We start from the raw sequence: 25,517 nt of genomic DNA on the forward strand, positions 1-25,517 counted from the left end.
GCAATCATTTGCTCATGATATTTGCACAAATGTTTATTTTTACACATTTTTTTAAATCCCGGGCCCCTTTAGTCTACCGTGGATTTTACTTTGTCAATGATCACTTGATTCAACTATTTCTTTTTTTAAATAACGGGTTTCGGTCTCAACACCAATCCCCAACATCTATTTCAGTATACGCTTCTCAGGGTGCAGCTTAATATGACCGCAGATGTCAAAATCTGAACAGCAAGGACAAGTATCGACACAATATCAAACTTGATACACCTTTTATTTGGATCGTGATAACTGCTTGACAAGATTCTGACCAGAATGAAGGTGATAGTATGGAATTTTAAAGTTTGTATTTAGACACCCGACATAGAAAATGATCAATTTATACAAAGTTGAAGAAAATTCCCATTTTCTACTCTCTGTTGTCCTTCATTTCTAAACGGTAAAGGCAGTTATTGTTACCCTCTATATTCATCCAAATATTCCTTTTGTGGTTGGATAGCTATTTGTTCAATTTCGTACAGATTTATAAATTGTAATCAAGTTATTGCCCTAAAACCAGAAAAAAAATGTTTTGGTTCCCTAATTCCTCAATGGATAAGGTAACCACCTTAAAAATCCATCTTAGCCTAACTTATCTATTTTCTTCAGTTGCATAGCAAAGTTCAAGAAAATGCTTGCTTCTGGTCCACTTTTTCCTCTAAAGGGTAAAAATTCAATATATCAATCAAAACCTTCCTTTTGTGGAATAAAACCGTGTGGTACAGTTTCATAGATATTCATACACTTCACCAGGACAAAAGAATTGATTGTATCCTAAATGGTTCAATTCACAACCCCTAATCTAGCTTCCTACTTGGTACCATGTGGTACAACTTCATATACAATCATATGCTTATACTTGAGTTGTAAAGGATACTTTAATGAAATGCTTGTTTCTGATCCCTAATTCCAAAAAGGTAGGGGCAATAACTCAAAAATGAATACCAACCTTTCATTTGTTGTTGGATACATTATTGTAAACTTTTTATTAAAAGATCCACAAATTAATATTCAAGTTTATCAAACAAAACTCAAGTGTTTATATATTACAATGAAGATGCAGCAAGGACATGGATAACGACATCGTAGAACTACTATAAAAACATCAATTTATTTGTGGTTGTATAATATAAATTCTCATTTCCATGACAGATCCTATAATCAATAAAATTCCTTATAACCTTATTTTGAAATTTGGATTAAATTTCTTACTAATCATTACCACAAGTTTCTCTTTATTTCCTATGTCATCCAAGCCACTTTCAAATTAGAAACATACCTAAAACCTACACAATATCCCTCCAATGACAATAATTTCTCTATATTGACTTATTCTATAAAAAGATTCTGGAAGTTATGCTGACACTTTATTGGGTTGCTTTCCTCTTAATTACCCATCATGTTAGTGGTAGTTAGAAAAGCATTTTCACCAGAAATATGGAAATTCAATACTTAATTTACTTTCTCATTGTACTTAACTGCAAATGTTAACTCAATGAGAGCACTTAAAGTCATAACTTAAACCACCTTGCAGTGTGAATGCTTATATTTACCAATAATTATTTAAATTAATAACAAGAGGCTCCCAGTAGCCTGAATCGCCCACCTGGTTGAATTTTGCCTTTCAAAGGCAATAAATTTAACAAGAAGTTGTCCAACAATTTTGACTCAAGAAGTCTTTGGTAGGGCTTATCATAAGGACCATTTATTTCAACAATTGAAAATTTCTATTAATTTATCATAGTTTTCAAGATATTGACTGAAAACTGTTAAAAAAAGTCATTCATAACGGTTTTAGAGTTATATGTGAAAAACTACTGTCTGACCGCTATGTTCTGTTTTTAATAACGGCTGCCATGTTTTTGACTGATCAAAAATCCCCACATCAGTTCTATGCAGGATACCCCAAGGAACATTCATACCAAGTTTGGTTTTAATTGGTTTAGTAGTATCAGAGAAGAAGATTTTTGAAAGAAATAACATTAAATATAGCAAAAATCGTTGAAAAAGGACAGTAACTCCAACATGGCTAACGGATTAAAACCAAACACTTTTACCTCGGTCAAAATTTAGCTAAACCTAATGATTTTTGAGATAGATGTGAGAAACTACTGTCTGACCCCTATGTTCTATTTTTAGTAACAACAGCCATGTTTTTCGACGTATAAAAAATCCCCACATCAGTTCTATGCAGAATACCCCAAGGAACATTTATACCAAGTTTGGTTCTAATCAGTCAAGTAGTTTCAGAGGAGAAGAGTTAAAATGTATAATTGTTAATAATGACGGTGGTCAAGTGATGGCAATAGCTCACATGAACATTTTAAATTTGTAAATAAAATACACCTTCTTACTATGTATCTCTTGTTTTAATTTAATTCAAATTTAAATGGACTGTATCAAAAGTTATCTTTTTTTTGTGACACGTTTGAATTACTTTCATCTATTAAGAACACTATTTAATGGCATCATGGTTGACAATTTAACAACAATTTAGTTCAAGCATCATTCATATTAATAACAAAATGGATATTTTGTTGATGAAATGTTATGTCTTCTTTAAAAAAAAGAATGATCAAGTCATGCTGTCAACAATTTCACACATCATTCTGTCTAGTTGGTCACATGGTTCAGTCTTAACCTCAACATTTTCTTGTTGACATGAGAATTGTAATAGCTCTGTCTTAACAAGAGACTTAGAATCAAAGCTTAAGTCATCGGGTATATTCTGCAAACTTGATTGAATCAGTTCTTTCACTTTATCTAAGTGTATTTGGAATCGCTCTGCGATCTCATTTCTCTGTTTTTTCTGCTTTTCCATCATGACACGTAATGTTTCTCTAGCTTGATGTGGTCGAAACTCATTGATCAAATGGTGCATGTGAATGAACAGTAAGTTCAAGTCCTCTAACTTCTCAGTCCTCTTTTGAGAATCAGGTGACTTAATTAAGGTATCTATCAAGTCTAAAAAATTCACTAATATGGAGTGATTTAGTTTCTTCAGTTCTCTTTTGTGATCATAGCTCTGTGGATGCAACCTACGGAAACCTTGAGATTCTAAAGGTTGTATGATCTGGTCATCAACACTGAATGGCACACCAAACATTGTGTAGTTGTCCTGAAAAAGGCAAAAAGTTTCAAATGTGTATTGTACAGATTTGGTTTTAGGAGGCCAAACAAAAATTGGTAAAATGGAAGCAAACTAGTAGTATAAAAAAAGCAATAGTAATATTTGGACTTAAAACTTCATTTTAAGTGGAAGAAAATTATGTCTGGATTATTCTATTTAAGGTGGTGTAACCGGAAAAAAAACATTTAAGAGGCTGTCAGCGTCCATGTAAAAATCAGGCAGATCCTATGATATGGTAGGCACAGGGTTAATTCTATTCTCATTGAATTTTTTGTTTCAATGTAATGTTTATATCATGTGTTAAATAGTAAAAAGATTTTTAAAGAAAACAATGGATGGATTGGAAAAACAATTTGAAAGTTTACTAGAGTCAATGGAATGGATAGAATCAAGGATTTTATAACTTTATTTGTGGTATACCTGTATTATAGGTGGAGGTTGGGGTGTTCTTCCTTTTTTCACATTTTCATCTGTATACAAATTTACATACTGCATAGGAGGGAGAGGGTATGCACTAACACCTTGATTATCTCCCATACTGGCTGCCTGCAATTAGAAATATTGAATCTTATACTGTAAGATAGGTAAATTGAGTTAAAACTTTAGTATCTAACATGAGGAAATCTGAAAATTCCCAATACCGCACGTGGGTAGCTAGACTTGGTGGTTTGTTCTTTGATTTATTCATTGCTGATGGACAAGTTTAGTGCAATTCCTACAAGTTATCCAATGGATAAATACATATACAGCAGATAAAGTTTTGAAGAACTAAGCTCTAATGTTTGAGTCTTTTTCTCACTTTGAGTTTGTTAACTAATCAACTGTTTTGAAGTGACATGCATTTTATGGCTGACCACAACACATCAATTGAACAAGTGATATGTCACTTGCAGCTGTAATAAAATGTAGGTCACTTCAAAACAGTCAATTGGTGAAGAAAACGATTGAAAAAATCAATCACTAGTATACACGGTATACATCCTCGTACAAGTTGAAGAAAGTCATTGCACAGGGCTTGAGTTCAAGTTTGATCTTTACAATTGTCAATAATTTTACTAAAATCTTGTTTTAAAAATTTTTATACATTTGACTATAAATGGCCAAACACTAAAAAATCACTTTTTAGTGTATGGCCATGGATACTAAAAGACAAAAAAACAACAATTAAGTAGAATTATAACAATCTTACAGACCAGACTCAAGAACTTAAGCCCCTGTGAATCATTGGGTAAGTTATGATTCTTTTCTAAATTTAATTTATTTCACCTTTTTTTGCTAAAAAGCATACATACAAATGTATTTGGCCTCAACATGGGTGAGAAAGGAAAATCTATAAGGCTATTTATTGAAATATTTCGGTCTCCTAAATGTATATGTTCATACCTGTTATCATACAAAAAGTAAAAATATATACAAATTTATTAAATGAATCTTTGAAAAAAAACATAAGATTTTAAAAATTCAACAATTGTCAACTTTATTCCAAGCCAAATTCTAATCTTGATTTGAAGTTTTGAAGATTGATAAAAGATGCAAAATGACATACATGTACATGTCCAGCTAAAAGACATCCCCATTCCTGAATACATGTATTTTAAAAACAGCTCTGTGAAAGTTAAAATTGTAAATTTTACAGGTTGATTTCTACTGCTGTGCTAAATTTTACTAAGGAATATCAAACATTTCTAAAATTTTAGAACACTGACCTACTTGATAAAACATTTTCTCGGGAAAAAATGTATGGTTACAGGAGAGTGATATTAGTGTTCACTTTGTGTATATCAATCATGCCATGATGGTATTCCACTTATATGTACTTTTTATTTTAGGTGAGATAATGAAGAATTGATTTGATTTGATTGATAGGTGTTTTATGCCCAAGCAGCAATATTTCAGCTACATGTATGTCAGGGCGATGAACATGAAATGGATGAGAAAAATGAAGATGAACACATTCTCATGTGCAGATGCACTTAATAAGGATTAATATGTGTGGGTACAAAAATATATCTCTCATCCTCTGTATTACAGTAATATTCTCCACAAAGCACGGAAAGCTTGATACTCACCCAATAATTTAACTAAACCATTGAATATGCTCATTAGTAAGGGACATAGTAATGATATTGTTGTCAAATTGTTAAGGACAGCATATTTTTGGTATTAATATTGATTCTCTCATAGGGTCTTAAAATAGATATCAAAACAATATATTCATGATATATGTACATTTGTATATACCTGCAGAGAAAATGATTAATCTATGTAAATATTTTTACTAGTAATTTGAAACTTGTCTTACTTTGCCAGACATTTCATTTCTATATCTTTTTTACTAGTAAACTTTACAAAGATATTAAACTAGTTGAAATAATTTTCAAGACTATAAATAGTTCAAACTTATTGCAAGAACATTTTTCCATTTTCTTTGATCTGTGTATGATTTCTCTATGGACTCTATCCCCCTTCCTATAACCTATACTGTGCCCCCTTTCTGCCCATTTAAAATTATCTGAATGGCCCTTTATGATTTCCACTCTTGTAAATAAATTACCCCAAGCCAATTAAGAAGTGTCACCTTCATTAACTACATCCTGTCGTAATTAACCCTCAGGTAAACCTCAGGTAATTATCAGTGATCAATCAGCTGACCAGGGTTATCGGAAAATGACAAGTAGAAAATGAATCCCTATTGGATCTATAACAATTTTATGGACAGCCAATCATTGGTTAATAATTAATTTACACTGCACAATTAATTTTACAAATATTTTCAAGTTAACAGGTCTAAATTTTGTAGAACTACCGGTGTAAACAATTGCATGATGCACTTGTTTGTTTATTCAAAATGTCAGTTACCTCTAATATAATTTCAATATTTTAAATTTTTTTCTATATCTTCAACAGTAAAGGACATTTTCTATAAGTTGTAATTGCAATAGTTATAGGAAATAATATTCCTTCTATTTACTCAAGATTTTGATATTTAATTGGAGCAATATTGAATATTTGTAACATTTCAAGCAACATTTCACCTCATAGTATGTCATTAATGTAAAGAATCACTTGCCCTTCCCCCCCCTGAGTTAACATGCTCCATCATTGCAAAAACATTGACTAATTTGGCCACACAACGACCTGATCATACTGAAATTAATTTCATAACTCTGTCATTGGGGATCTTAAGGCTTCAGTAATACATTTTCAGCTCATTCACCTATATATATGTGTGTTATATATATAAGATGTATCTGTTTTGTAAAAGCACTTGGTCATCTGAGAAAGGTTTTTCAATACAATAAGGGTGTTGTGCATATATTAATCATGCAGTCAAATTTACTCAGTTTGCAAATTATGATGCGACCCTCATTTTCAAAAGTTGGCAGGTAAGCAATAAGAATACAATTACCAACTTAGCACAAACATACAAAATCAATGTCCCTTCTTTGTTGAAAAAAGACATGCTACGTATAAAAGTGCCCTTTTCCCTGCACCCCTCTATTTTCAAATCCTAGCTAGAACACTGGTGGATCATAATCCTGGTTATGATGCAAAAAGGAAGTTCCTCATTAAATGAGGACAAATATTGAAACAAAAAACAGTTAAAAACCATCACATGGGTTTAGAGTTATTGGAATGGATAGAATCAAGGATTTTTACAGTAGAAAGGATTGGAATCTCACGCTTTCCCTCTATTTCTTGGTAGGCAAGATTTAATCATACTCATCACTTATATTTTCAAGTGTCTTATAACTGTTGGTTAATACTCTCAATATATGGGACAGATAAAGCATGGATGGTTTTCTGAAAAAATTTTTATACATGTACCTCAGTAACAAAAACGTCAACTTCAAATTCTGGACCTCAAGGGAGGAGTTTGAAATTCAAATTAGCATCATACCCTTAATTTACAGGTTGTCCCCATTTTGAAGTACATATTCAGTCTGATAAAATATTGTTTGAAAATGTTCACATCACAACAGCAGGGAAAGCTACAGCTATAAAATTCCTTAGATAAACCCTCGAACCATTTCTAATCAATTTTAAACAGATTTTTTGACGAATCATAATTGATCAGGTTTGGAAAGAGTTTGAATTTTAAATGAGGATGGAAAACCATCCTTGAAAGTGGGACCAGGTTGAAAATTTGATAAGAGATTAAGGTCTCCATTCAAGATACTGATCAAAACAAAACCTCGAAATAGTCTGGAGGATACTTGAGGTGGGGTGTTTTAATTTTTGTTTTTAAACCATCTGGGTCAGAAAACGTAATCGTGATGAAATGTAGAAGCGATGTAAATTATCCACCATTGCTAGGGCACCTCAGCATCAATATATTGCATCATGGGAAATCTCTCTCTTAATCACCCCATGCAACATATTTATTAATATACTACATGTATGTAAAAGTGTGAGAGATTCCAATCCTTTTATATTTAACTCCTTAGTCATACCATAACAAGGATTTAAAAGCTACAAAATGTATCATGATCCATGGAAAAGTTGTTCGAGTGCATCCCCACAAATTTTAGAGAATAGTGATTCAATGGGAACATTTTTTTGGCACAGAAATTTATCCCCTTTTTCGCAAGCAATTACTGAGTGTAAAAGATGCTGCATCAGAAAAACAGGTTTACTGCAAAGGTTAGATTTTGTACTAATTTCAGACAAAATAAAAATTCACTGTCCAAAGGACTGTTTTCCTCAGTCTAGAAAACAGTTAATATGGTTAATAAACTATCAATACAGTGAGACCCCAGTATAAAATTAAGTCCCTACTCAAGTCAGGGAGTTAAATCTACTATAGCAGTATATTAAAGATCCTTGCTACTGTAAACAATGTTTATTTAATCTATTTGAGTTGTATCTTTGTACATATATGAATAAGAAAAAATTCAATTGTTGTTTACCTTAATGAAACAGGGGGTTGGAAATTTAACGTTAAAAGACAAGTTTGCAATTCATTACAATTAATGTTAAAATGTATAACACAAAAGCTTAACATATTTACATTATGTACAGTGGTTGGGGTTTTATTTCATTATATAGCTAGATAACGTCCTTCAAATGTTAACATGGAGATACCACTTTTGAAGGACTCTAGAGAAGATGACATACCGATAGATTCTTGGAGACTGTTCCAATCTGTTATAGCGTTTGGGTAGAAGGAATACTTATAGAAATCTTTGTTTGTATAAACTTGCCTAAATTTATGTTGGCCTCTAGTGCGCCTATCTGCTTGTGTGATCATATCATTTGTAACTTCCCCTCACCCCACATTTATCTTATAAAGTAAAACAAGCCTTACTTCTGTTCTGCGAGATTGAAGACTCAGATTAAAGGTGTTCATCATGCCAGTCACTGCACCTGGTGTTTTATTTGTGTAGTCATTGAAGACATACCTTGCGGCTTTTCTCTGAATCTGCTCAAGTTGGGCAATTTGGTTTTATTTATATGGATCCCAAACTGGCCAGGAGTACTCTACGATCGGATGCACAAGTGATGTGTATGTAAGGCTTTTAACCTTGGGTTTGCAGTGTTTCATATTTCTGTGTAAAAAGCCTAAGGGTTTATTGGCTTTCACCTTTAAATTGTTAATATGTGGACCCCAATCAAGATCACTACTTAAAGTGACACCTAGGGCTAGATATTTGGTGTCTGGTAGTGGTACAGTCTCAAGTACGTGGTTATGCAGTTTATATTGAAATGAATTTGGTTTAGCTTTTTTAGAAATATTTATGACATAGCATTTTTCTGGATTAAATTTCATTTGCCATTCTGATTCCCATAGTTCAAGATTTTGTGAGATCCTTTTGTAATTCATTAGATTCACTTATTTTATTTGTTATCCTGTATAATAAACAGTCGTCCGCAGAAAGACGAGTTTTACTAGATACATGCTCTGGCAGATCGTTAATAAATAATAAAAATAGGGTAGGTCCCAATACGGTACCCAATTAGATGACAGCAGAAGTATTCTTACTATTAAAACAAAACAGACCTTACAAAAGAGACTGCTTCATTCAAATCTATATTTTAACACGGGAAACGAATTGTGTAAACAAGGTAATTTGATATATTTCGATAAAAAACTAAAAACAATTATTTTATCTAATTTCTTTTAAAGTTAAACATCATTATCTATTTTTTGTAATTGGTTTTGAAACTGATGTAAATGATTTTAACAAAATAAATAAGTTTCGTTTCTTCAGAAAATATGGTAAAGGGAAATAACTCTTGTCAACAAAGAAGTTTCGCACGAGAAATAAGTAATTACAGATTCTTAACATTCTTGAATGTCTTTTTTAAGTTGTACCACTGTTACAGATTACACATTGCATACCATTTTGTTGACATTCAAAATTTTCATCACAGTTTAGGGCAGATTGTTAAAGAAAAGAAACGTATTTTCATTGGTTAGTATTGGTTTTAACTTCCTGGATCCATGTTGCATTCAACTTCCTATGCTGTGAAACTTCATTGTACATGTAGCTACCGTATTGCAGTCTTTGGCGAATTATTCTTCTTAGTTGTGTCGTAAGTTAAGAGTAACTTTGCTAAATGAAGCAGTATCAGCCTTATCATTTATTTTAATTTGTAATAATTCACACTTCGTTTTGTAAACAATATGATGCAGTCCTGCAACAATATATTTTGTTTTTGGATTGTACACTACAAAATTCAAATTAAAAGTTGTCATACAACATTTCAATGAAACTGGGACTTCAATGTGCCTTTATTAATTAAATTGTTACAAGGATTTTTGATAGTAGACAGGATTGGAATCTCTTAATTTTACACAGATTGTATATGTAATTATGTTATTAGAACTTGGAAGATTTCCCCTATACTGTGATCTTAAATCCAGAAGCTCATGTATTGGTATAGACTTGAGACCTCACCATCAGTGTTTTTGAAATCTGCATAATAATAATAATAATGATAATAATAATAATAATAAAATATTTATTTCAAGAGGGTTACACAGTTAGTTTACAAGCTAATCTTCCCTGAGGCCCTCACACACAAAAACTATATCTACTAGAAATTAAAAATAAACAACACAACACAATAACAAAAGCTGATTTGACAATACCAAATCACTTTAAGATAATACAATATAGAACATAGAATATAAAACATATAATGAATATTGTTAAACAAAGAAAACAAATGTTATTGAAAAAGAGAATAAAACAAAATTTTCTGAAATATTGGGATCATATAAAAAAATGTAATAACCAGGACCATGGAAAACTTAATACATACTTCAAGTTTAAAACAACCTTTGAATTTGAATGCTATTTAGATACAATGTATAAGAATAAAAAAAAGCGTAAAACCTTAACTGAAATTTGAATAAGTAACTGCTCACTCAGAATAGAAACTGGTCACCATGAGAGGAAAATAAACTACATGGGCAAGCAAGAGATTTTACCTCGCAGTGAAAGAGTCTGTCAAAAATGCACACTTAATTGAAATTACACTTTATGTGTATTTTTACTAATGATGATCAGAACAGAAAAGTGTTCTATGAAAAGCTATATATAAATAAACGTCTCAGAATGTGACAACTCTGTTCGCTACATTGCTCCATCGGATCAAATTGATGCAGGGAAGATAACATAAACTTATAGAAGGGTCTGAAAAATTCCCAGCGATGTTAAAACTGTCAAATTTGCGATGCATATTTTTGGTGGTTCCCTCCATGGGACTCGAACTTGTACCGCTGTGACATCTTTGGCAAGACCGCCTGCATGAAGTCCAGCGCCTGAGACCACTTTGCATCGTAAATTTGACAGTTCTGAATTTTTCAGACCTTTCTATATATAATTTGAACCCTGCAATGTTTTTTATCTGGAATTTAACAGCAGAAAGTATCAAAGTGTTAACTTTCCTGGCAATCAAATTTTAACTAAAGAAAGTGCAAAAATGCTTGACTAACATTTTATGTAAACCATATGTACAGGTATCTTGAGTGGCTCTTACCATATTTAAATTTTTTTTCTCTTTTTCTAAAATTATAGGTGTCAAATTAAAGCAAATCAGGTATGACTGGTAATATGTATGTCGTTATTTGTTGGATGTATGCTCAATATGCCTGCAAAGACCACTGTCATATAAGATGACACACAATTTCTATTTCATTAATATGGACCATTAATTGGATAACCCTTTTAATCTTTTTAAGGTGCCTATAACCAATTAATGGGAGGCAGGAAAACTAATTTGAAATTCAAACTTCTCCCTCATGGTCTTCAATATTGACTTGAAGCTGATATCTTGTGCTACAAAACAACTTTAATAATAAGAATTGTTTAATCGGCATCTTGGTTTGTAGTAAAGAAAGTAAGAGGAGATACAGAAATCATTCCTGTACAGGGTTAAAGTGTTAATTAAACAATTTAGACCTTCGAAAATTTTTCAGAACCAGCAGACATGTAGATAAACATCCATTTCTGGCTGTATCAGATTATTAGCATTTTCTTGTTAAGTTCTACATGTACAAATGAAGTAACTATTACTAACGATGGTTCTTCTCTTTTATCACTACATGTACTTGTATTTGTTATATCTAATGCAATATTGTATGTTTTGGTTGTAATATCTGTATTCATACTTCTAAAAGGTAATGTTTCCCAATTGTGATAGAATTTGACTATTAACTCAATACAGTTAAATGAAAAATAACATTATAAAATTTGTAGTACATGACATGAAAGAGGCAAAATCATAAGCATAGCCCTTTCAAACACATTCAAATACTAGGTTTAAGAAAGAAATTTGGAACTATTCTTTAAATAGAACATTATCCTGTGCACAATATTATAATGAGATTTTTAAAATTGGGTTTATTACATAGAAAAGTTACAAAAGTTTTGAAAGGAAAAATTAAAGTAGTTTGAGAATCATTCAAATAATTTTAATTTGAATTTTAAAAAATGACATTTGAAAACTCTCTCTGTAAATAGTACATACATGTGTGTAGACATTGTTCAATGTATTAGGTTATGCAGGATTTATTGACAGTAGTGCATGCATTGTGAAAAAAATGGTGGCTACACAGAAGTTATATTATTACATGAATGTGTCCGAGAAAACAGTAACTTTGGAACAAAATGTATATGTGGTTTAAGAAATTTGAGAGAGATTCTCAATAACTTTATAAATAAAAAAAATATTCAGCATATTCTGTAAATCACTGCAACATCAAAAAACCCAGTCACATGATTTAAAATTATTACATAGTAATGTTTTTATATGCTGCCCCACTTTAAAAGAGGGAGATATATATATATTGATCATTCTGTCTGTTGGTTTGTCTCAAGTTTATGTCTGCAATTTCTCCAAAACAACTTAACATGCTGAATGGAATTCAATGAAACTTTTCCACATTATCACATCATGATGCCATTATGCATTCCTCTTTCATGTATCAACCTGAATGACTTTTCAGGTTTCATGATGCAAAACATGGTCCTTGTCATTTGTTAACCAAGTGGGAAACTACTTATCGCTATCACTTGATCTTTTGACAGAAGCTTTATACGGGTATGCCACATCAGGGGGATTCCATTTCAGACTTTAGTGAGTTTAATGACTTTATACATCCAGTATTTTTCTACCATATTGTTACTGGAAGGAGGGTATCCTTTAACAAACATAGCTCACAGTTTTTTTTTCTGATTTTAGTTTACTAAAGTAATGTAAAGTACGTAAAATGTTCAAAGTATATTGTGATAAAAGTTGTTAATTTTTTTTATTTTGATGATGAATTTTCTTTTCAGGGTTTTAGAATCTCAACATATTCTGATGGCATGGACATGTGATGCTCTTCATACATAATATAAAAGGGATAATATTAATCATGGATGAACTGATGTTATATTCTTGTTTTAAGAGCTGTAAGCTGTAATCTCTACAATATCATGTAGCTTTCTTCTTCTGAATTTCCAATCAACAAAAACACATGATGGGTTCTGTTACAAAGCAGGACTTTATGATGAAACGGTCTGTGAACAAGAGCCGAATAACAGCCCAGAATTACAAAAGCCGATGGTTTATACTAGATGATAATTCTCTCAGTTATAAGGATGGCACATTAGAGGTAATAGTGGCACACAAACATTTCATGTATAGTTGTCAACAATTGAATCATTATAAATAATTGTGAATAACACAGCTGGAGTATCAACTTTATGCCAACCTGGCTATTTTTGTGTTTCACTCATTTTTTCATGCATTTGCCTTAAAGAATCAGGTTTATTAAGTTTTACATTTGTTTTTTTGCGAAAACCACAGCAACTATTTTTTGTAAACTTTTTTTACCTTTGTTGGCATCAATGACTTTTTCTTAAATTTTAAGAGATTCCAGATATTTTGTTCTTTGAATTTTGGTAGCACTTCATGGTATTGATCTTGGTTACATTTCACAATTAAATGAGTCACAGTACTTTGATACAAAATGTGTAGGGTGACACCATAGTTTACTATTAATTTTACACTAAAAATTTTTTATGAAAAGGGCTGTTGAATCTGAAGTTCAAACAGAAAAACCTTGGGAAGTTTTTAATATTTGCTCTGAAGCTTCAGTGTGAATGACCGTATTATGTGTGAGACTTTTAGTCACAGTGCCACATCACACAATCATGTATAATGTACTGAAGAGGTTTCTAATGAGTTGAAACAGTAGAGAAATAATCAGGAAATTTAAGTGTTATCTAATAATATCTGTGATTTGACAACACACACAAACCATCTGAAATATCAAGTCTAATTCATAGAACTGCATAGTCTGTTGTAAATCAGTTATAACTTACTTCCTACACTGGTTCAGAGAAATATTATTTTTTGTCCACAGTAAGGAAGTTACTACTTAATATCCTATTATCAACCATTTAAATGAAGATGCACTTGAGTGCGGAAAAGATGCACCAACCATTATGGTGGACTACCTTAAGAACAGACTGCTAAGTCTTAACTGCTCTAATTTAGTTTTAGTTATCTTTAGTTGTGTGACTTGTGTCATGATTCATGGTTCATGTGATATAACGTACATTTTCAAATTATAGTCAAGTATGACTTTCTTTGGTTAGGCCAAAAAAAATAATAGTCTTGTTTCCTGCTACCAGTAAGAACGAAGATAGGATAGCTACATTGTAGGTAGGGAGATTATTATATTTTTCCCAAAAAAAATCTGTTGAGTTATTGGAGAAACAATCTAGACTTTAACAGTGCTTGAACCCAAATGGTTATACAATGTATAAAAATTAGGGCTAGTCTGGTAATAGGAATCAGACATATTATTTGTTTTGGCCTTAAAGTGTTGAGAAATATGTTTTTTTCCACTGAAACATCTGTCAAATTGAATTATACATTGAATTTAAATAAGGTCCTTAGTGTTGTACATCTTTAAAGTCTTCAGATTCCATGATCATTTACATGAACTGATAAATCAACCTCTGCTTTGTTTTTATTTTTTCCATGAGCTAGATTGTTAGTGACCTACAGTCATATCCATGGTGTTGTAGTACAAACTAACAAGTGATTGATCAATACTGCATTTGCATAAAATGTATTTGTCCAAAATACTTAAAGCATCATGTACAAGTAGATCTTTTCACTTGACATGCTTAACATAAAACACCATGCATAATTATGATTGAATATAAAAAATGTTTACATTGAACTACTTTTTTATTATTACATAGATTTTCTGTAAGTGGATTATTTGATTAACAGGAAGCACATGACACATACATGTACAAGCACATGCTATTGTTATTATATAATATATAAATAAAGGTCTTAAAAGATTACTATATGTTGGCTTGTGTGTATCAGCTTTATCTTGATAACTGTAGCCTGTTGTAATGTTGCAGTGTCTGAAATGGTTTACTGTGCAAAATTTCTTAACACTTTTATGTGTGCATTGTCTGTCAATGTGTACATTTTCATGAACTTTGTACCAGTTAACCATTGATTTAAGAATCAGTATATCGAATGTTCAAGGTCACAACTCTTGGTATAAATTAGCTTCCATGTGTAAATTGTGAAAACCTTTTTTTCATGAAACTCATATCAATTTACCAGTAAGTGATAAGGAAGACACATGTATTGTGGGATTAGTAGGTTATAGTTTAGGGTTACATGCACTGAAAACGATACTAACTTGAAAGTGAAAGTTGGTTTAATGGGCATTACTTGGTATCTACATTGTGTTTTGTGTCAAATGATTAATCACAGTCTTCCTGTGCAGGTCCGGGTGTCAAAAGAATAGGCCTGCAGCAGCGCTAAGCTTGTTGTAAAAGGCAACTAAATAGTGCTCAGAAACCTAGCCGGGGCTAGGCACTCTGCCCACAGAGCAACTGGGTTGTGTGCCCCAGGTGGTGGAATGGGGTAGCTCTGGCATGTTTCATGCAGGGGTTGTCAGGCTATAATACGGAAAACCTGGCCGCAAACCATAGTGGTGCACTGTGTTGGGAAAGATGCCACATTCCTTTCATGTTAAAGAACCTTGCTGTGGTATTCGATAGGAGTAGGAACCTTTGCACTCCGCCACAGGAGGCTAAATTGCCCAACCCTACCCATCCCTCCCTTTTATCTTGTGGCAATCAAAATATGTTGACCCTATTATCCTTGTGTCCCATCCCTTTTTCCATTTCATCATTATCATTTCGTGTTCATTTTATCATCCATTTCATGTTCATCACCTTAATATAGTGAAATATTGCTGCTTGGGCGTTAAACCCCAACAATCAATCAATCATTCCTTAATCACAGTCAAAATTTAGAGTTATATCATGCTTGAATTTGTATTAATATTTGTCATGCTCATTCAGGGATTGACCTCTAGCTGTGCTCCACAAAGCATTTAATTCACTTAAATCAAATTGAGAACATGTACATGTATGATCTCTGATGTGTATGATCAAGGCATTGCTCAGCATCAGAATATTACATTTCACAGTCTTTAGAATAGTTGGCTTAGAAATTCCCTCACTTGATTCTATCTAACAGAAGTGCAAATTCAGGAATGTAAATTCTTTAGGCGTTGTGATAGAGTTCTACAAACATGTGTTTGTGTATATATTGTTTCATTTATCAGGCAATTTGGTGAGGTTTTTATTTTCTCTTTTTTTTCAGGAGGTATTTATTTGTTAAAGTAAAGATTTCCTATTTCAATTAAACTATTAACTTGTGTACTTATTTTTATCAAATCTTATTTCAGAAAGTTGGAAAACTGAAGGGAGCTATAAAATTAGAGAAAGTAAAAGTAGTGGAGGCTGTAGAAGACAGGGTGTTAGACAATAAAGTCAATGTGTTCCAGGTAACATAATGAAAGCTATTGTGGTCAGGCCAGAGTGCCATAAACCATTAAAAATACGTAAGTTTGAGAATATTCTTAACATCAATGATATCTCCAATGAAAGTGCTTGTGTTACAGTTGAGAATATTCTCTGTCATATGGTATTTACATGTTTATATGACCACAAAAATTTGCATTTGCATGTTGGCATGGCAATGTCGTCATTGTCTTCCGTGTTGTCTTCTGTAGACACTTTGTTTTTGTTTTATACTACTGCAAATTTTCTGTTTTGAACAATGTTATGCCGCAATCGTCGTCTGGGGACATTTCCTTTCCATACTGTAACTTTAGTTGTGGTTTACTAATTGTAATGGAATTTTGATAAGATTTTACTACCCACTAAGGGAAGGTTCCTATAATTTGAGTTTGTGGCCTCTACCTTTTTAGAATAAGGGACCAAAATGGATAATAATGGATGTTTTAATACTATTATCCATGTATAATGATTTTTCTTGTTTCCATTTTGATTATTAGTTTTTTATTGTGTGTCTTGCTTAATCCTGGTAGAAGTTTGTATTTACAGATTTGATGTGTTTTGGACCGTTTTTGAGTTATAAGGGGTCAAATGGGCCACATTCCCAGAAAAGTAGACTTTCTTATTTTTGGTCTGATTTCAATTTTTTTTTTATTGGATTCCTTATGGAAATCCCTGCCTATGTTGACCAATCAGATTTCAGGTATCTCCTATGGTTTTTGAGTTACAAGGGGTCAGAGGGGCACCACCCCTCAAAAAATCAACTTTTTAGTTTTGGTCTGATTTTGAAAATTTTTATTTGAATTTCAAATTTTGTTCAATATAGTGACCATACCAGTTGATGTGTCCATATTGAATTGAAAATCCCTATGCTGAAGTGAGTCAAAAACTAATATCGTTTCCACACTTGCCCCCAACTGTTCGGGGTTCGACCTCTGTGGTCATGTCATGCTGCGCTCCGCAAAGCTTTTTATTCAGGCCTGCACACCATCATTTTTTTATTTCTGCAGTGAAACATATTCATAATGACCTCAGTAGATGTTTGCTTTAGACATTCTTCTGTTTTTTTCATTGTTTAGTACATGTATAGATGGTTCAACTACATTTTTTTAATTTCATGTGTCAAATTGGTACAGGAAATTCCTCATATTAGAATGTTTTGTTTTTATACTTCTAATGGTTCCTAATAAAAGAATTCATTTCTATGAAACAAATGTATGCAATTGGAAAAAAATATTTTATGTAAAAATAAATTTTAATGCAATGGACCACATGATTGGTTACATTGCAGATGGTGAAGCTAACAACCAAAGAGAAACAAAAATAAGACCAATATCTATTTACAGGTAGTTTATGGAGAAGGGGCAGAATTCTTTACTCTCTACATTGTTGCTTTAAAAGATGAACAGAGGAGAGAGTGGATTGAAGAGCTCAGAGAAGGTTTGTGATGAAATGTAACTTGCTACTTGTCTATTACCTGTGAAGGGAGTAATTGTAACTTAATGTTTTTGCATGTTTAGACCCTTTAAGACCAACTTGGGTTGACTATGAATTTTGACCTTGTTGAATTGGAAAAAAAACTGGTAAAGCTGCATTAGCTGCCAAATTTGTTCAGTTTAGATTCTTCTGAATTTTTCCAATTCAATGAAATAAGTTTGTAGTAATGCAATTGAAGCAGTAAATGTCTTCCTTGCTGTTGAATAACCACTTTCGCTTTGCAATCAGATTTGTTATTAAAGAAGCGACCCTTACAGATCATGCATGGATTAAGGTCACTAAAAGTCACATGCATACAAATTTATTTAGGTCGATTTTTTGTCTTGCAAGACAATAAATATATAGACACCTATTTCATGTATTTAATGCATATTATATGTGGATATCAGATGAATTTATACAGGGAAAGTACAATTTAGTAGAAATAATCCAAAGTGAAGGTATGTTTGAACAGAAACAAAAATTTACAAAAATGACAGCTAATGCAGCTTTAAATTCTATTGAATTAATAAAAATTTCTGTGGTTATTTAAATAGACACTTTCAAAATATATCATTAAACAGCTGAAAATAGGGGATATTTTTTGGTATCATTTTTGTATGTTTTTATTACTAGTGGACATGTTCATAGTATACTGTACTGAGATTTGAACTAACTTCTTATCAAATTTATTGAAATACAAAAAAATATTTTGGAAATGTGCATTAGTTAATGTGAAATGAAAACACTTAGCACTTCTATTATTACATGAAAATAGAAATTTGCAACAGGATGATCACATTATCCAGAGTATGTCATGACTTATTTTCTTCTAAAATTTTGGTTACATGAGTTTCTATAGAACTATTTTGAAAACAGAATATTGTTATTTGAACACTGAGAGTTTTTTTTATTCTATCACACTCCAGTGGTCACTTACTGAAGCTTCTAACTGATAAATTTTTCCACGTGAAGGAAAAATTCTACTACATCAATTTAACTGCATGAGTGAAGGTGTCGATTTAAATGACCTTAAAGCTTAAACTCCATTGTTACTAATTTAGTAGAGGAGTTCACTTAGCAAAACTGGTATTTACCTTGGGCTATTCCAGTTCAAAAAGGTTGAAGATCACAGTAAACTTACTGTAATATACCAGGTTTGTAAAAATGCAACATATTTTTGACTTATTGTAACTTTACATGCACCATACCTATTCTCGTTATACTCTGTTTTAAAGAATCACATGTGCTACATGCCTATATCTAATTACAGCTGCATCAAGGAAGGAAGCCTGTTTCTTCCCCAAGTACCATCCTGGTGTATGGACTAAGTCCTTAGGGAGATATTCCTGCTGTGATCAGATAGATAGAGCTGCCGTAGGCTGTAGTTTAACTACTCCTGAAAAAGGTCAAAATACAATTATATTTCTCTAGGCTATTCAAGGATAACTTCTTTTCTTTAATAGTACATTTTCATAAAAATCAATAAATAGAGGTTGAGACATTTTATTTACTCCTTTTGCCCCATAAGATCTTTTACCGTAATTTGTTCATTGTCAGAAAAAAATGGATAAATAAGTTTTGATAGATTTGATAATTTGGCCATGATAAGAGTCTACAGGATATGCAGGGTCTGAATACTGAAGAATTACTTTTAAAGGAAATAAAGATAGTTAACGAATTAGTGACTGAGTATGATTTGTAAGCTTATTGTCCCCAAGGTACTACCAGTATCTTTTACCCTGAGATGTAAATGTAGATAATTTTCCCGAATTTCCCAAATTCCTGGTCAGTATTTGTCTTATTTTACCTAACATTTTTTTAGACTAGTGTCAGTACTATAAAACCATATAATTCTCATTTAAATTTATTTACAAAATACACATCAAATAACTTCAAGAAATTACCCATTGTTCAAATAAAGGGCATCATTGTCCAATTATACTGTAGATCACAGAAATCAATCAGGATGCGACATCAAAATTCTGTGTAACATGGTAATGTTTGTGACCAAAGAGTGTACACTATTGATATTTTGCTATATTAAAGAAACCTATGAACAAAATTTATCTCCTTGAAAAATAGTACTGAAGTATAATATTTCATAAAAAGTTTTGAATTATCTGATGTTGACTCCTAAAATGTGTAAATATCTATTTGTACAGCCCAGCCAGTACAAGCTTCAGGCCCCAAGGGAGGAGCTTCTGTGATCAACAAACCCCTGCCCCCCAAACCCAATGATAATCAATCAACAGCACGAAACAAGAAGGTCTATATAGCTATATATAACTTTACACCTGTAGAAGATGGGGACTTAGAACTTCAACAGGTAATTATATGTTCAAAAGGAGTAATCAAGAGAACCAAAGTTCTGTTGGAAATCAAAAGACTGCAATCCAGGGGGAACAGACACACACACATCAAAGAACATTAAATGACCATAAAAACAATGAAACAAAAGTAATTGAGAAACACAGACTCAAGTAAAGACTGGGAGCATGGACCAGGTGCACTGGTAGAGTAAATGTCATGGGCTTTTCTAGAAAAACCTGCCAAGTTAATCATAAAAAGTCAGGTCTGGAGAAGACAAAAGAGAAAGTGAAAAATATGACACAGTGAACAAATTAGTTCTCATGGTGCATATGGATACACCATAACAACCCATGAGTTGATAATGATGACCATAAAACTTCTGTAGTGATGACTTCATTCTTGTGGAAACACCTTGTTCCAAAAGTCTAATAATAGGATGAATGGAAAGTTGACTATATAGAATGAAAATTCATTGCCTTTGTTTTAATATTGTATAGTTTGGACTACAGTTTTTCTTTTCCATCAATCTCTAAGTGTAGGTCAAGATATGAGGCTGATTTTACAGTGTCTATAGTATCCTTTATCTTAAGTTCTTTGGGATAGATGTGGTGTATAAAATTCTTGAAACTAGGATTGTTTAAAGATAATACATCATTTTTATAATGGAAATTGAGATAAAAAAAATCTTGCTACAGGGTGTTCGTTCTTCTGGATTAGATCAGCTGTAAAGTAAGGCTCATAAGAGTGAAGGAATAGGTCAGTAAGTAGAGGATCACAATTTGTTCCCATAGGAAAGCCAACCAATCATTTAAAAACACATCTACCGCACTGAAGAAATATGTTGGTGATAAAAAAAAATCCAGCATTTTTGGTATACTTGAAGATAATTTGGAATCATTTTTTACAAAGTATGAGGAATCTCTACCAAGTACCATTTACCTCTTTATGGGTGCAGACCTATACACTATTTATAACTTTACAACCGTGAATGAGGGAAAAAAGTTTCAGAAAGTCTTAGGACCTTTTATGATCAGTTTTAAATTTTAAAATTTCACGTATTGCCTGATTCTTATGGAGATTGGTATTCTAAGATCATCTTAAAATAGTGTGTCCCGTGTCGGATGATAAGAACAAAGATTTTTTAATCTTCTGACATTTATTTCTAATTTATATTTAACAGGGTGAAGAATATGAAATTGCTGATGATTCCAGAGACCATTGGTGGTTGGCAAAAAACAAAGCAGGGTAGGATCTTTACTACATACACATACATGTATCTTATATTAGACTTATGTCAACAATTACAAAAGAACAAAAACATTAGAAATAAAGAAGAGGATACATTTCAGTTCTTGAAACTACTACCATAGGAGTCATTATACTATGTTGATAAACACAGTGACACTTTGCAGGGGGTGTATAGTTATCATGTGTCTGTTTATATGTCCACTACTTTTTTTTTACAGTTTTCTTCACAGTTTTTTATCTCAGCTACTTGATATTTTGACAATAGCTTTATCTACATATACAGTATCCACGATTTCACACTTTTCTGTCCACTGCGAAAAATTGTGAAAATTACTACATCATGAAACAGTATTTGATTATGTTGTTATACTCATATACACCTGCCGTAGGTTTCACAAAAAGTCGTAAGTGTAAAATTGATCGTAAATCATTACGTCACAATGCTATTTTAGTTTATGACGTCATTACTTAGGATTAATTTTACACTTACAACTTTTTGTGAAACTGACACCTAGGCTAGGTCTTTATATTTGATTATTTTATTATAAAGGCTACCCATATGTTAATGACTACTACATCATACATAAAATGAATTATTTCTTTTCTACTATGAAAAAAATGATGTTTTTGCATCTGAATTTCCCAAGGATAGATATGTCAGGTGATATATTGTTTGACGTTAATAGGATGTCATATTAGAATTACATTTATGAAAATATTTCCTTTGATTTCTTATTTCCTCAGGCAACAAGGTTATATTCCAGCAAATTATATTAAGAAGAAGTTTGATTTAGAAATATTTGAGTAAGTATTATATATCACTATATATTTACATACATATACATCAGACATTTTACTGCTGATCTTTGTTGAATACTTCATTCAAGCTGAATGATAAAACCAGAAGCAATTAAGTAGCACTCCAGCTAAGGATCATGCCAAATGTGATTCATGGGTAAAAAAGCCTATATATTTTTATTATTGATATTTTTTTTGGAATGTCAAAGTAAACAGAAATTAACATGTGGTTTTTCATATAATCCCTGCTCTTAGGAGATAAAAATTACATAGAATGCACTGTAGATTTCATAATTAAGGAAGATAACTCTGTAAATGACACTCAAATACAGTAGAATCTATTGGATTTTCAATGTTGATTATCTCCTAAGAGCAGACAGATTTGAATGAATAATTACACATTTCATAATATACAACCATAACACAACTTAATTACAAAAATAAAAATATGTAGTCTTTTTTAGGGTGTATCACTTTTTTCAGATTTTGCATGATTCCTACAAAGACTGCTACGTAATTGTCATTATCTGTAAGAATTGGGGTGAAACATAGTATGATAAAACCCACCATTAAAAGTTTAATTTGACTAATTGCACCATCAGAATCAAGAAAGACAAGATTTTCTATATAATGTTGGTAAATTTAGTTATTATTTTATTGAAATGCACTGAAAATGAACATTTCAAGGGCAGACAACTCTGTCAAAAACCTTATTTTTTTACAATGTATTGAAAAAAAATTGAGCAAATCCAGCAATGCAGGGATCAAATAACAGTCTTTTCAAATAGAGAAAGTATCTTAAATTACATAGTCAGATCGGTTGGGTTTTTGATATGCATGTTTCAGATTTTTCCTATTTTGCTTGATTATTACAAATACTCACACTTAATCTCATTATTTTTTTCTCCTTAACCACAATTATGTAAAAAAAAATTGTAGGAATGGGAAAATTTGATAATATAACGAGAATTGGTATGGTAAATGTGTCAAAGAGACGGCAAACCCACTGGGTTGAAAATGTCAACCAAAGGCCACCATTGGTCTTCAATGAACAACAAGAAAACCCTCATACCACAGGACAGGCTGCAGCTGGCCCCATAACATCATCATACACAGTTACAGCAAAAGAGTTGCTCCTATGTACTCAATTAACATAAAAATTAACTAAAGGTGAAAATGAAAGAAGACATAGAGAGGCCAGAAATTACTGAAGTAAGCTGATTTATGAAATAATAATAGCCAAACCATAATATACAATATATACTTTTATTTTGTTTAGCTGGTTCTGTAAGAGCTATTCACGAGAGAGGAGCGAGCAGGTATTACGAAAGGAAGGAAGGGAAGGATGTTTTCTCGTCAGAGAGTCTAGTACCCCAGGGATGTTTACTTTGTCTCTTTATACTTCAGAAAGGTTTGTATTGTTAAAAAGTTTTCTCTGGAATTTACATTTACAAGTTCTAAAAACAGTTTCAAGTTAAGAAATCTACAAATATCCTAAAACCTATTATTGGTCCATTAATGTATGTTTACTAAGGCAGACTTGTGCATGAGAAACTTTCTGTCATGGATTAATTACTACTAAACATTTGTATGTTATCATTTAATGCAAGTTACTTAATGTTTGAACTATTTTGAAATGACATATTTTCAGTGAACCAAAATTGTTCTGTGTGTTTTATTTCATGATATTTTAAAAACACGTTTGTGTGAAAGTTTAGAGGGATTCATTGTTTGGTTCCCTAGAACTAAGTTCCATTTAGTGATGCAAAGTATATGCAATTACCTCTTATTTGAAAATTATGTGTGCATGAACCTTGTATTTTTCAATTAAAAAAATAAATGTAAAACAGTGATTTTTTTTCTGTGAATCTGCTAGTCACATAGAAATCATGTTGATTGTGGAGGTAACATTCAGCCACAATCAGAGTAAGATTATTTACAAGTTATTAGTTTCATTCTTTTTCTTAACAACAATATCAAACTACAATGTTTGCATTGCAGTTATTACTATTGAACATTTCTACTACTTGTTGGAAGAATTGCCAAAGGTTTAGTTTCAAAATCTCAATTTTTGTGTTCCCTTAAACATGTGTAATATTAGGTAAATGATTCATATTTGTCAAAACTCATGATAGAGAAAATTATAAATGATCTAAACTAGAGTGCTTTGAGTTCTGTATTTATTTTTGTAATATTTTCATTTGATACCTGAAGGTTCAAATGAAATGAAAATTTTACTTTTTTACTTTTTTACAATACATGTATGAAGAAAAAGAAACACACTTAAGCAACATTGAAAGGTCCATAAATTGAGTTTTAATCATAGAGATTTTAACAGAATGACATATAACAATCATAATAAAAATATGGGTTATTTGTACATGTACTGTATTACAAATTTTAACGTTCATTAACAATCAAGAGCTCAATTAACGTTAACGTAACATTCATTTTTAAGTTTAATTTTATATTGATTTAACGTTAAGTTAATGTGACTCATTTTTGCCTGTGTACTTATGAATTACATCATAATTTTAGAAGAAATAGTTACAGATCAAGACTAAGGTATTTCATTCCTCCCCTTCCTGTACATAGAACTGGGAACAAACTTTTATTTGGGAGAATCTATTTTCATGACCTGTCAACCTTTTTTGTGGATTTTATTGAAGTGTTAACATTTTCCATGGATATTTTATATTTCATTTGGAATTTGAATTCATGGTTTGACAAACCTACAAAAACCATGAAAATTGGTACCTCACCGATAAAAATTTCGCACACTATGACAGACTAAGCAATAGCTAGTTCTATGAGTAAATACATTAGTAACTCTAAATTACACAAGATTTATTTACCTGTTGTAATAACTTACCAAGTTGTGGTTTTTAAAATATATATACTATCCGAAATGTAGATGACTGCTTATACTGTTTTTAGTATAAGATAACTTGTGAAGTCTGTCATAAGTCTGAGCAGCTTAATCCAATATTCCCAACCAAAGAAAGATCACAATTCCCAATAGTACACTGGGCAATCAGGCAATCAGAGGGTCGGGCAATGTTGAAATTTGCTAAACATTTATGATGCAATTGTGTAATTGGAAATAAGATCTTCATTTAAACATCCTTCCTTTCCATCCTTGTAAAGAAAGTTTCAGCTTCTAAATTTTTTTT

General features: G+C 31.8%; 2 protein-coding genes across 7 annotated transcripts in view; one reads left to right on the forward strand and one right to left on the reverse strand.

Moving 5' to 3' along the window:
* Positions 1 to 986: 986 nt before the first annotated feature.
* Positions 987 to 9,212, reverse strand: LOC148604351 (mediator of RNA polymerase II transcription subunit 7-like). 3 transcript variants are annotated; one of them, XM_088549418.1, is made up of 3 exons: positions 9,168 to 9,212; positions 3,587 to 3,712; positions 987 to 3,154 (listed from the first exon to the last, which is right to left on the reverse strand). In XM_088549418.1, the coding sequence occupies exons 2-3, from the start codon at positions 3,701 to 3,703 to the stop codon at positions 2,612 to 2,614; spliced, it is 660 nt and encodes a 219-aa protein (XP_088405544.1). In that variant the 5' UTR covers positions 3,704 to 3,712; positions 9,168 to 9,212; the 3' UTR covers positions 987 to 2,611. The 3 variants fall into 3 exon arrangements, with proteins under 3 accessions (XP_088405544.1, XP_088405545.1, XP_088405546.1); XM_088549419.1 differs by having other exon boundaries at positions 9,173 to 9,205; XM_088549420.1 differs by having other exon boundaries at positions 9,150 to 9,173.
* A 176-nt stretch (positions 9,213 to 9,388) lies between these two features.
* The window catches only part of LOC148604352 (tyrosine-protein kinase Btk-like), a 36,684-nt gene continuing 20,555 nt past the window's right edge, over positions 9,389 to 25,517 (forward strand). For 2 of the 4 annotated variants that reach the window (XR_015916005.1, XM_088549412.1), the window contains exons 1-9: positions 9,571 to 9,703; positions 12,955 to 13,274; positions 16,398 to 16,496; positions 17,856 to 17,949; positions 19,259 to 19,393; positions 20,151 to 20,314; positions 21,479 to 21,543; positions 22,291 to 22,350; positions 23,624 to 23,755. Coding sequence is in view for 3 of the 4 variants with exons in the window: in XM_088549412.1 (XP_088405538.1) it covers positions 13,137 to 13,274; positions 16,398 to 16,496; positions 17,856 to 17,949; positions 19,259 to 19,393; positions 20,151 to 20,314; positions 21,479 to 21,543; positions 22,291 to 22,350; positions 23,624 to 23,755 (887 nt within the window). In the remaining variant the exon portion in view is untranslated. The other 2 variants (XM_088549415.1, XM_088549414.1) reach the window with 2 other exon arrangements.

Source organism: Perna viridis, chromosome 10 (genome assembly GCF_037379345.1).
Source record: "Perna viridis isolate PV_CMFRI_1.1 ecotype Kerala chromosome 10, ASM3737934v1, whole genome shotgun sequence".
Classification (NCBI taxonomy): Eukaryota; Metazoa; Mollusca; class Bivalvia; order Mytilida; family Mytilidae; genus Perna; species Perna viridis.